At 41.4% G+C, this 13891-nt stretch overlaps 1 protein-coding gene across 1 annotated transcript in view; it reads right to left on the bottom strand.

Moving 5' to 3' along the window:
• The window catches only part of cpne2 (copine II), a 74855-nt gene that overhangs the window by 13875 nt on the left and 47089 nt on the right, over positions 1-13891 (bottom strand). Inside the window, 1 exon segment of the mRNA XM_034086003.1 lies at positions 9549-9682. Within this exon segment, the coding sequence (XP_033941894.1) occupies positions 9549-9682 (134 nt within the window).

Here is a 13891-nt window from a genome sequence, read left to right as displayed (position 1 = left end):
ACAGTGGAAACACTACTGACCCAGAATAAGTCTCTTCTAGATCGCCTCGACGACATGGAAAACCGGTCCCGCAGAGTCAACCTCCGGATAATAAATATACCCGAGGGCAGTGAAAAAGGCCGGGACCCGACCGAGTTCATATCCGACCTGCTGATGGGAAGCCTCGGCCCCGATGTCCTCTCCAAACCCCCGGAGCTCGAGAGAGCACATCGCACACTAGCTCCCAGATCTGGACCGGGAGGTAGACCCAGGCCTTTTGTGATATGCTTTCATCGTTTTCAAGAGAGGGAGAAGGTGCTTCGCTGGACCAGACAACACGAGCTTAAGTACCGCGACCAGAGTTGGGTGTAACGCGTTACTTTGTAACGCGTTACTGTAATAATATTACTTTGTCGGTAACGGAGTAGTGTAACGCGCTACTTTTATAATCCAGTAATCACACTACAGTTACTAACATTGCCCCGACACGCGTTACTTCGTTACTTTCTAAAATCAGTCATAATCAAACCTCAACAAACACCTGCAAAGAACACATGCTAGGTGAAGCTAACGCACATAGCTGTTGTTTATTTATATCACACACACGTAGTTCTTCTTCTCTGTTTTCCGGTTGTTGCTTGTTTTGAATGACGAATACACACTACCGCTGCCTGCTGGTAAGGAGAGTTATTGCCACTCACGCATGCGCAGTTCGTAGGTGCTCGGCTGAAGTCTGGCTCCAGTGCAACACATGGCCAACACGCAGGAGAACACGCTGACGCAACAGCGTGAGCAGAGATAGACTGCGCAAAATATACAGATAGCAGGAGACAGAGGACAGCCATGGTCAGATAGCAGGAGACAGAGGACAGCCACGGTCAGATAACAGGAGACAGAGGACAGCCACGGTCAGATAGCAGGAGACAGAGGACAGCCACGGTCAGATAGCAGGAGACAGAGGACAGCCATGGTCAGATAGGAAAACATTCAGGAGCTATCTGGATCAGTCTTATGCGACAATGGAAACTGAACTAAAGAGAACATTTGAAACTTTAGCAGTCTGCGTGATCTGCCTGTAGGGAGGGGCGGGCCGGCCCTGCGAGTAAAGTAACGAGTAAAGTAACGAGTAAAGTAACGAGTAAAGTAACGAATTACTTTATGTAGATAGTAACGAAGTAGTGTAATATATTACTTTTTTTTGAAGTAATATGTAATATGTAATATATTACTTTTTTTTGAAGTAATATGTAATATGTAATATATTACTTTTTTTTGAAGTAATATGTAATATGTAATATATTACTTTTTTTTAGTAACGACCCCATCTCTGACCGCGACACAACGCTGCGAGTGTACCCAGACGTCAGCGCCATCACTGCAAAGAAACGAGCTGCTTTCAACAAAATCAAGCAAGCCCTCTACCAGAAAGGAGTGAAATTCAGGCTTCTCTTCCCCGCTCGCTTGCAAGTCTCGTTTGAGGATGGAACGTTCACTTTTGAGACTCCGGAGGACGCGCACGCATTCTACAACGAGCGGGTGATGGGCAAAGAGTAGGGGGCAGTATGGTGTTCCTGGCGGCCACCCTCTACTGAGGGTTTCCCCAAAAGACTGTATTCCTCCGTCTGCTTGGACTAAGCCGTCTGCTCCTGCTACTGCATGCTGCCCCGTGTACTCACTGCTATGCGGTCACCTTGCAAGAGCGCCGTGGTGACCATGGAAACGGGTCGGCGCGTGAGTTGTGTTTACTCTCCGTATGTTCCGGGAGCGACGTGTATAGACTCCATGTATTTGTCTTTGTTATGATGGGGACTTTGTTTACTTCCAATTGCAAGGTGTGGTCGCCGCATGTGATTTTATCACCATTTTTTCCCCCTGTTTTGATTACGATGGTAAACATGTTATGTTTCTTCCAATGCGACGGTTAGGCTATCCTATATCAGGCACTTTATTTAATTATTGCTATTATTACCTCTTTTTGTTTGCTTTTATCTCTTGCCATATGCTATCCTGCAGTAGAGTTTCTTAAGTGGGATGTTTTTGTGTTTTTGAGGTAATTGTTTAGGCAAACTTATTGACGGCTTGTTTAAAGTTGAGGACTAATGTTGCTTCAATGTAATCATATATGTTCTTTAAAATGTGGGATATTTTTTATTTTTATTTATTTTTCATATTGTTTAACCGGTTGACCTCCGAGTAAGAGTAGGTTATTTTTTTGTGTGTTTTTCTTGTTTTTTCCCCTTTTCCTTTGGCTCGGGAGTCACGTCAGCCATGGGAGAGTTAGTGCCCCTCGTCTCCTTATGATATGACGACTCAGGGTAAGAATCTTCGTTTTATCTCTTGGAACCTGAAGGGTGCCAATCAGCCCATCAAACGTAATAAGGTAATGACTCATTTAAAGCAACTTAGGGGTGATATTTTCTTTTTACAAGAAACCCACCTTTGTTCCTCAGAGATTGGCCTTCTCAAGCGACCTTGGATAAGGGATGTATTTCACTCTAAATTCCCAGTTAGGGCAAGAGGTGCGGCTATCCTTATACACAAGAATGTCCCATTTGAGTTATCAAACTCCATTGAGGACCCAAATGGTCGATTTGTAATTATTTCTGGTAGACTGTGTAGTATGCCGGTGGTTATGGCCTGTGCCCTTTGCTCCAACATGGGATGATGATACATTTATTAAACATTTTTTCTCCTCACTCCCTAAAGTTGATGACCATTACTTAATTATCGGCGGTGATTTCAATTTAACTCAAAACCCCTCCCTAGACAGGTCTTCCTCTAAGCCCCTGGCGTTATCCAAGTCAGCTAAAGTCCTTGACACATATAAATCTAGTTTAGGTTTATTCGACCCATGGAGAGTCAAATCCCATTCAGTCGAAGCCTTTTCATTTTTTTCACACGTCCATCATTCGTACTCTCGGATAGATTTTTTTCTCTTGGATAATTACTTTCGATCAGAGGTCCACTCATGTGATTACCATAGTATTGTTATCTCAGATCATGCCCCCGTATCTATTGATATTAGCTTTCCTAGTCGCGTCCATCCAGACAATGGAGACTTAACTCCTCCCTACTAGCCCACACTTCCTTTAAAGAATTCCTCCATACGCAGATCTCCTTGTTCTTCGATACTAATGATTCTCCAGAGATCTCTAGACGCACGCTATGGGAAGCATGCAAGGCGTTTATGCGTGGCCAAATCATCTCCTATGTCTCAAACCTAAGGAAGGCAGAAAGGCGAGTGTCGGAGGCGCTCACTAAGGAGGTATTTAGAATTGATCAGTTGTATGCTTCAGCTCCTACCCCTGCTCTTTATAAGGAACGCCTTCAACTTCAGTCCAAATTTGATTTAATGTCCACATGTAAGACTCAGAAGCAGTTATTCCTCGCTAGACAACGTTTCTTTGAGACTGGGGACAAAGCGGGAAGACTATTAGCACACCAGGCTCGTGCAGCTACACTATCCAGATTGATCCCCAAGATCAAATCTACTTTAGGTGAAGTTTCCTCGGACCCGACAGAGATCAATAAGATATTTTGTTCTTTCTACACTAACCTCTATTCCTCCCAATGTCCTCCAGATGTTTGGGATGGAGATAATCCTCTAGATAGGACAGTTTTCCCCAAAATAAATGAGGATTTGTGTAAGGAGCTGGGAAGTCCAATCTCTATCAAGGAAGTACAGGAGGCAATTATGTCACTTCAGAACGGTAAAACTCCAGGCCCTGACGGGTTTTCTGTTGAATTTTTTAAGTTACTCCCTGGCATAATTGCACCAGCCCTTCAGAGAATGTATAATGAGTCTTTTGCTGAGGGCCGCCTGCCTCCCACCCTGTCGGAGGCCTCCATTTCTCTTCTGCTTAAGAGTGATAAAGACCCTCTTATGTGTGGTAGCTATAGGCCCATCTTCCTCTTAAATGTTGACTTAAAGATCCTGTCAAAGATCCTAGCCCAACGCCGACAACGGGTCCTACCAAGTATAATATCTACCGACCAAACAGGTTTCATGCTTGGAAGACACTCATTTCATAACACAAGGAGGCTCTTGAATATCATTGGCTTATCTAGTTCATGCAGTCCGGAATTGATTATTTCACTAGATGCGGAGAAGGCTTTCGACAGGGTGGAATGGAGCTTCCTTTTTTTTGTGTTGCAGAAATTTGGTTTCAATTCAGAATTTATATCTTGGGTCAAATTGCTTTATGCCTGCCCAGTTGCCTCAGTCCACACAAACGGTCTCCAGTCTGCCCCATTTCCCCTTTATCGAGGTACCAGACAGGGCTGCCCTCTCTCCCCCCTCTTATTTGCCATAGCTATCGAGCCTTTAGCAATCTGGCTGCGTCAGGAGGGTGGATTTGAGGGTATTACCAGAGCTGGGAAAGTTCATAAATTATCGTTATACGCCGACGACCTCCTTTTATACATGTCTAATCCAGCTGCCTCTCTTCCCGTGGTTCTAGACATCCTCGACAAATTTGGGTCCTATTCAGGCTATAAACTTAACCTACACAAGAGCGAAGTTTTCCCCATCAATTCTACAGCTAAAAGTATACCCCCAGCTTTTTTCCCTTTCAAATATTCTACAGACGGGTTTAAATATTTGGGGGTGCATATTACTGACTCAATTGATCGCCTTTTCTCCAAAAATGTCTCTCCTCTCCTTGAGAGGTGTAAACTGGACTTTGTCAGATGGTCTGCACTCCCATTATCCCTAGTGGGTCGTGTTAATTTGGTTAAAATGGTTGTTTTACCCAAGTTTCTATATCTTTTCTCACATATCCCCATCCTTATTAAGAAGTCTTTTTTCAAATTGCTCGATCAACTAATAAGCTCTTTCCTCTGGGGCAAAAAAAATCCACGCATCAGAAGATCAGTGCTACAGCTCCCAAGGGCTCTTGGAGGCTTGGCATTGCCCAATCTCCTACACTATTACTGGTCCTGTAATATTCATAAACTTTTATACTGGTTTAACAATGCTGCAGACGGCTTACGCCCTACGTGGGTGGATATGGAACTTGCATCATCTAAACTCTCTCTTCACTCCCTGGTTTGCTCCCAACTCCCTCTGTCTATCTCCAACTTCACCTCAAATCCAGTGGTAACTAACACCATTAGAATTTGGATTCAATTTAGGAAGAGCCTAGGCCTCCATAGGGCCTCAGATCTCTCCCCCATTGTAAATAATCACCTATTTCTGCCCTCTTGCACCGATATGGCCTTTCGGACTTGGTTTGACAAAGGGTTAACCACATTTAGGGACCTCTACGACCAGGGGACTTTTATGTCCTTCCCGGAGCTCTCGAAGAAATTCGACCTGCCTAGAACCCACCTATTTCGTTTTTTTCAGACGAGGCATTTTGTCCAGAATCAGAACCCCAAATTCCCGAGTCGTCCCCCAGAAACCCTGGTTGACTTGTTAGTGGCGCTTGATCCCGAACAAAAGCGGCTAATTTCTAGCATTTACAGCCTTATCAGTTCTGCTATTGACAGCCCAGCGACCGGCCCCAGGGATTCTTGGGAGCAGGAGCTTGGAATCACACTGCCCGATGATTATTGGCGACAAGTTTTACGGTTGGTTCACTCCTCTTCAATCTGTGCAAGGCACGGCCTCATACAGTGTAAAGTGGTGCACAAAGTTCACTACACTAACTTGAGGCTTTCTCGGATTTACCCCAATGTAACTGACTCTTGTAATAGGTGCAAACAATCCCCAGCCAATCATTCCCATATGTTCTGTCTCTGCCCTAGGCTCACCACATTCTGGTCCGATGTCTTCAAAACTCTTAGCACAGCATATAATACTACTATCCTTTCAGATCCTCTCTTGGTCTTGTTTGGTGCCCCCCTGCAGCCTGTTACCTCTAAAGTTATTCAGACTGTTCTAGCCTTTGCCACCCTGTTAGCCAGGCGACTTATACTCCTCAATTGGAAACACGCTCAACCTCCATCTCATAGCAGGTGGGTGAAAGAAATGTTACTGTCCATTAAACTCGAAAAGCTTAGGTTTTCCCTCAACTGTTCCTTAAGTTCTTTTGAAAAAACGTGGAGACCTTTCTTAAATCATATTGAATCTCTGACATCCCTGCCTGACTGTGACGACTGAGCCACCCCCCCCCTCTTTTTTTTTTTAAAATTATTATTTTTTATTTTCATACTTATGTATTTGTTATATGTATTTTGTACTGTTTTCATTTTGTGTACTGAGAAGTGTTCTCCTTTGGGTGGGATTGTGGGAGGGATAAAACGACGGGGGGAAATGGATGAATGGAAGTTATCTGTGACACTGCTCTGTTGTTTTGTTGGTGTATTTGCTTCCAATAAAAAAAAAAAAAAGAAAAAAAAATGATGACTCCGAAACAGTCAGTGGGCACCACTTAACAGCCAATCAGAATGAGAATATGTTTCACATGTGACTTACTCAAATTGCGAGTGATTGAGTGATTGATGAAGGTTGTTTAGGAGAAAAAGTTTGAGAAGAAAAAGTGTGAGAGTGGCGCTCGGGAAAGGAAATTGTTGAGGGAAAAGGAGTTTCGAGACAAGCAGCTATTACAAAACATGTCGAAGATTACAGGTTATTTTAAACCTGTAGGCCGGGATGAGGAGGGAGGACAGATGAGTTCTGTACCGAGCGGTAGCGCTGCTGGCCGCGGGGCCTCGGAGCCAAGTAGGCCGTCTGGTTCTGATAGCGATGGAGTAGCGGGAAAGGAAGAACAGACAGGAGGGACATTATCTGTTGGAGGAGATGGAGAGGACGACGAGGACTTGCTACGTGGAGGGGAGCCAACGGCAACCGGACAGATACATGAGGGAGGCCCGATACGTCACTCATCTGGAGGAGAGGACCAGGCGTGCGTAGAGCAGAGTGGAGAAGTGCGATCACAGAGCCTGCCGAGGCTATAAATGACTTTCATTTGTTGTTTAAATAGGGGGCCTACAAAACCAGCAGCCCCAGGGCCTGATGGCAGGTTAAGGCTTGGTGTTAGGTGATTTATGAATAAGTAAAATGCTGATTCAAAATGCTGCAGCTCGTGTACTAACCAGAGTTAGGAAAAGGGACCACATTACTCCTGTTCTGGCTGCCTTACACTGGCTCCCTATAGAACACAGGATAGAATTTAAAATTCTTCTTCTGGCCTACAAAGCCCTTAATGGGCAGGCGCCATCTTACCTTAAAGAACTCATTATACCCTACTGTCCTACTAGGGCATTGCGTTCCAAGAATGCAGGGTTGTTGGTTGTTCCTAGAGTCTCTAAAAGTACAATGGGAGCCAGAGCCTTTTCTTATCAGGCTCCACATTTGTGGAATCAGCTTCCAGTTTGTGTTCGGGCGGCAGACACCCTATCCGTTTTTAAGAGTGCGCTTAAGACCTTCCTTTTTGATAAAGCTTATAGTTAGGGCTGATTAGATTCAGCCCCTAGTTTTGCTGATATAGGCTTAGTTTGTCGGGGGACATCTTACTTCTTCCTTCTCTCTGTCTATACCTGTGTACTCTCATGTTCCGATTAACCCAGCTTCCCCACATGTCTTTCTTTTTGGTGTCTATATACGCCGGGATCCGGAGTCATGGATGATCCTGCGGTCCTGTGTCCTGGATCGCGAGCCCTGGATCGCGAGTCGTGGCTGTGGTCCTGGATCATCGGTCCTGGATGGATATCCTCGTGGATTCATCTTCCTATTATACACACATGCATTTCCAAACATTTGGACTACCTATGTTGCAAATGTATTATCTTTTCAATTTACACACGGTATCTATTGCACTGGGAGAGGGATCCCTCCTCTGCTGCTCTCCCTGAGGTTTCTCCCATTTTTCCCTTTAAACTGGGTTTTCTTCGGAAGTTTTTCCTTGTACGATGTGAGGGTCTAAGGACAGAGGGTGTCGTATTGTCATACTGATATGCTGTACACACTGTGAAGACCACTGAGACAAATGTAACATTTGTGATATTGGGCTATATAAATAAACATTGATTGATTGATTGATAAGTACTCCCACAGCTCCTTTTCATTAACAACGAACGTATACGACTTAACTTCTAGAAGTCTGGTGGATTTTTGTCAACTCCAGTCCAGTCAGTAGAAAGAAACACATGTTTTGTTGCAACCTGCTGCTATCTGTGCCCGCAAATCTCAGAGTGGTGCGCGCGAGTATCAGAGTGTTACCATGGTAGCAGTGGGAGAGGGAGGGGCTGCAGTATGAGCGTTGGAATCTCAAATCAAGTGACTCGCTAGCTGTGTATTTGTTGTTAAATATCAGATAAACTACTACGCATACGTGACTGTGTGTGTGGGGTGGCCAGTGGGGGGGCCAACAAATATATCAGGGTGGCCAAAGCCCCCCCCCCCCCTGCTGGTGCCACTGCCCTTAGGTGCTCATCTTGCTAAAAAATGCAAAACTGAATAAAGCCTTAAACACTACAACAACACCAACACTTTTTTGTTAAAAAGCAGTGTTAATATTTGGAGAATATATTCTTCTAAACAAAATCAGTAGGTCATAAACGTTTGTTTTCCAAAGAGTTATTTGCTGCTCAAATCCCAAATCAATTGAAACATTGGGTTATTTTCGAACGAGTCCTTGGGATGCTACTTCATCCATGCAACCCTCTTTAAATAGTGATAAGAAACCGAACCAAACCAAGCCGTTGACCTTTTGCAACCTGTATGCCAAATTGTCTCCTTTAACATAATACTCTTCTAAAAATCTATATAGCAGATCACCATGCTGCCCAGAGGATTCCTACTATTTGGGTCATGACCTGTGCATATATTGGCAGGATATGTGCGGCCAAATTGATTTCCCGAGAAAATTAAGCACACTTTAGGGTTGGGTGACAGTTTCTATTTTCATATCATATCATGTCAGGCCGTTGTGTCCTTGGGCAAGACACTTGACCCGCATATGCTCCTGTGGGTAATGTCCACAGTAATGACTCTTACATGTCGAATATGTGCAAAGTGTAATTGTAAAGCACTTTGAGCACCTGTAAAAGCGCTCTAATAAAAAATGTAATGCATTATTATTATTATATCGTCCAATTGTGGTTTTTCAGTGTTTGCTTATCACTATGCACTAGGCAGTGTGAGTAGGAGGTGCCCCTCTGCAAGATAAGTAAAAGATATGTCCCGTTGACATGCAGACCACTAATTTATGAGCACACATTCTGGCTCACAATCCCTCTGATGCTGTCTTATATCATGGCATGTTCTGTTCAACATCATCTTCTTATCTTTAAAAGTATAGTACGTAGCAGGGCCGCCCCTAGCTCAAGGAGCGAGAAAGGAAGAGAGAGAGGTTGAAAGCACTATAGAGAAAATTAAGAGAAAAGCAGTGTTTGTGAGAAAAAGGAGTGACTCAGAGGAATAAAACGTTGCAGTATGATGGTTCATATGGTTCAGAAGAGTGTTCTGACGGATTGTGATACATGGCTGGTTTTGATAAGGCATGGCATTTTAGTGGATACTGGTTGTTTTGGAAACTGGAATACTTTTTGTTGAGGCGGTCAACTTTAAAGTCAGTCATTAAAACATAGAATGGTGGACAAACGGGTTAGTTGTTATCACATACCGCTGCTTTTTCTTGTTGAAGTGCCTGGGCAGCAAAACGGGCCACATGGTTGATGATTGGAGCAAAGTTGGTTGGGCCGTAAAAGCGAATGTGAGGAAGACAGGCAGAGTAAGCCTGTGCAATACCCTCCACACCTAGACGGAGAGAAATACAAAATGTGTTTGAGTTTCAATGAACATTACTGGTTTGAGAAGTGGTGATGGCAGGAGAGAGGCTTACAGAACTTGAAAGTGTGCATGCTGTATTGGCCCCATCATGGATGAGTAGGATCGCCAGGAGATCCAGGTGTTTTTGTTTTTGATTGTCAGGTCCTTTTGGCTTCATGCTCTACTGAGCAACCTTCATAGTAAATAACAGGGCCGCCTCCAACGCTGTATCCAACTCTCTTTATACTTCCATATGGAGAGACATTTTAACCAAGGGCCAAGCTGACGATGATTGTCTCTCGTCAGCTTTTTCAGACTCCAATCAGCTTAACCAACCAGACAATTAGAAGTGTGAATGAGGTCTTTTGTTGAACACTCTCCTTCTTTCTCAATCATCTGCATGGCTTTTTGTTTTGACATTCAAAATATGGCATATCAATTAAAGGAAACAAACAATGACTTTTTGCTAAAATATGATCACTTGTTAGGTACCTAGAATGTTGTTTGTATCAACTAGAGCAGCACTTTATCACTGCTCTACTCTAAATCAGGTTTTATTTTTTGTCCTGGAACTTTTCATTGGACTTTAGGCTAAGTTATTTTTTCCAAGAAAATATGAGCTGTAGTGTCATAGTTTGCTAACCTTACAAAGAAAGTGCATTTGTGGAGTACACACAAATATGTACTGACATTTTTTTTATTAAGCATAACCTCCTGCAAAAATATCAAAACAAGGTGTAAAGTACTGACGAATTACAAATATATTCTATTGTAGATAGATCAAGGGAAGGAGATTACAGATATATATATATATATATATATATATATATATTATAATATATATTGACCTGATGAGGATGCTAAATGGAATATCAGGGGCTCATTAAAGCATTTACAATTATTCTGACGGGAGCATGAATTTGGGAACTACATTTCTTATCCATCCATCCTACAGAACCACATAACAACCTCATTGTGGCGCTAGAGAAGATTCAGGATAATACCAAAATCATTAGGATTTATCATCTGAGGACCATGAATGTCTGTTACCAATCACAATGAATGTATTTATAGTATTCAACAGCAGAGAAGCTGTGAATTAATATCTGCTTTGGTCAGGAGCAAATGTTTGGTAGCGTAGCATTCATACTGCCAATTTAGAGAAACGTCTTGTGTAGAGTGTGTAGGTGAAGTGTGAAGTTGTTATTTACTCAAATATAGCATCTGACAGGAGCACCCAGATCTTTTTTTCAACCCGGTATCACGGCAAGACGTGAACATGTGACGATTTACCATGCTGGGAGACGTGAAGATGTCATGATTTCGTCCCTTCAAACGTGACAGTTACACGGTATTGTTAACCCATGTTAACCAGTGGAGAAATAACCGGAAATGCCAAGCAAATGCTACCCGACGGTCGGTTGTTATTGTCAATATTAATATAATAATGATTTATTTTTTAATAGTCACACTCGATTACGCCAATTTTCTTGTTGCCCCAGCTGGTCGACACCTCTTTTAGCAGAAACAAAGGCTACATTAATGTATTAAATCGATGTTAATCCATGCGTGTGGATGTGGAATTAACGGACGTGACGTTGTGCGATTGCGTTGCCAGGCAACAGCTTCGGTTCACGTTAATTTACAAACTCTTCAACTACAACCGTAGTTATATTTAAAAACATGTTAGAAGGCCTCACGAAATACTTTAATGTAAATTAAAATGTAAACGTGAAGGAATGTGTGTATAACAAAATACATCCGTCATAAACTAAACCGGAGACAGACGTAGGCAAGATCCTCAGCTCGATGATTGGATGGTTTAGCCGCAATGCACGCTGGGATTTGGTGTTTATGCAATGTGAGATCTGAAAACATTTTTTTTAAATAAAATACTTTATTCCGAGTGTGCTTGCTTTTCTCTTTGAAAGTCATCACATAACGGCATTGTAATACACCGTTCGGCTGCATTAAATATTACATATCTGCCGTAGTTCTCTATTTATAGAGCCCTGCTGAGAAGACTTCTAGACAAACAGGAACAACTGCCGCCAAAACTGAAAACGTGACGTGGATCATAAATATATAAGCAATTAAACAACATCTTACATTTCTTTTCACACAATACATTTCCTTGCAGTATCAACACTAATTCGGCTGACTTTTATATTTGATCCAAAATTGGTGGATAGGCTGTATTTACACCATAACGGTGCACAGTTGATAGAAAGGGACACCTGGTGGTTAAAGCACATTATTGAATTTTATTACTTGTATTATTAGATATTAATAGGAGGATGTGCAAAACAGACAAACTAATAAGGCTTAATTTAAACATTAAAGAATACTTTAGGTTAAGGTCTTCTTTTGAATAAGAAAAAAGCTTTGGGGGTATAGAAGAAGAATATGGAGGGATGAACCCCTCTTTAATGATCACACATGCAGAGCACACAGCACACACAGTGACATTTGTATCTACAGATACATATTAAGCCTGACAAAGTACTTAACGTCTAATATATTGCTTTCCTGCTATGTTAACTATGTTCAAGCACTTATTTTAACTGATATTATACATGTTCTGTTACAGCTAAGTTTACTCTTCTTTGCATTTTCTGGGCTATTCTTTGTGTGCCTATTGTGCCTAGTCATGGTCCCTTTAAGAATCAGGATGACATCATCACATGGGTGTGTCAGGTGATCATTAGAGAGGAAATAGGCAAAGCATGGCTCTGTGAGCAATGTGTTATTGTTTGTTATAAATCCAGCTACATCTGCATAGTCTTAATGCCTTTGATCGCATCGTATGTAAGTATTGTTTATGTTTGTGTTAACAATTACAGATGATTATTTTTAGAAAATATTGTATTCTGTGGTGTTTAATGCTGGAGATCTTCCGAGTTGTCTCAATATTGTACAAGGCTAATGCAAGGAGAATTAAATGAATACATGTAGAAATGGCTGATTATATGTTTAAAATATGATGCCATTTATAACTGTTTGAGTTCTAGAATTACAATAAATACATTAAAAAGCTTACAGTAAATATAACAAGGCAATTCAATTAATGTTGATTTATATACATTGTGCATATTTGTGTATGTAGAAATGATCATAGAATTGATATTTTGTCTTGTTTATTTTTAGTTTCACACCATCCTTATATCATTAAACCTGTGGGCAAAGGATTCACGTCTTCAAAGTCTTGGTGTACGGAGGGAGTTTATCTGGCTGTTAAGTTATATACACTACATATACCGGGGACAGCACAATACATATGTATTATACTCTTATAAGATGTATGTAGATAGTATAAGAAAGACAGTTTAATGGTGGAGGTATACACACATATTGATAGATGTCTTGTAATGCACTGTTGAGGAACCTGTGACCCAAGTTTTTCATTCATTAGTAACAAATAGTCATTATATACACAGTCTTTTGATGAACTATTAGTAGAGAATAACGAGTAATGAATATACTTTATAGGGACCCTATTAATATCTAATAATAAAATAATAAAATTCAATAACGTGCTTTAACAACCAGGTGTCCCTTTCAATCAGCTGTGCACCGTTATGGTGTAAATACAGCCAATCTACCAATTGGATCAAATATAAAAGTCAGTCATATATATTATCACAAAGGTTTATAGCGCAATATGCACAACATAACTATCAAACACGACATACAATAGAAGCAAGGTTTGTATTACCCAAATCAAAATCAAATATGGGACAGAAAACAGTCATGTACAGAGCCATGATCAGCTGGAACTCTTTACCGGTTCACATCATTCAGGAAAATTCTCAAGTACATTTCAAAAGGTTGCTAAAAAAATATTTAAGTATTATAAAGTAAATTTGAACTGTGCCTGTGGCTATGTATGCATATTATTATGTACACTTATTTGTATTTACTTTTGTTTGGCCTTAGGATGGCGATAATTGGATGACAATGAGCAATTTACAGTCTTTTGTTTCGTTTTAATTTTGTTGTATGTATGTGTATGTATGTTTTGAGTGTGTGAGGACCCCAAGAAGAATAGCCAATGCTCATGCTAGTGCTAATGGGGATCCTAATAAAGACATAAGCCAAATTAGTGTTGATACTGCAAGGAGAGGTATTGTGTGAAAATAAATGTAAGATGTTGTTTAATTGCTGATATATCTATGATCCACGTCACGTTTTCAGTGT

This window comes from Pseudochaenichthys georgianus, chromosome 6, assembly GCF_902827115.2.
Source record: "Pseudochaenichthys georgianus chromosome 6, fPseGeo1.2, whole genome shotgun sequence".
NCBI lineage: Eukaryota > Metazoa > Chordata > Actinopteri > Perciformes > Channichthyidae > Pseudochaenichthys > Pseudochaenichthys georgianus.
Note: the sequence above shows the minus strand (reverse complement) of the source record. Positions and strands in the feature narration are given on the sequence as shown.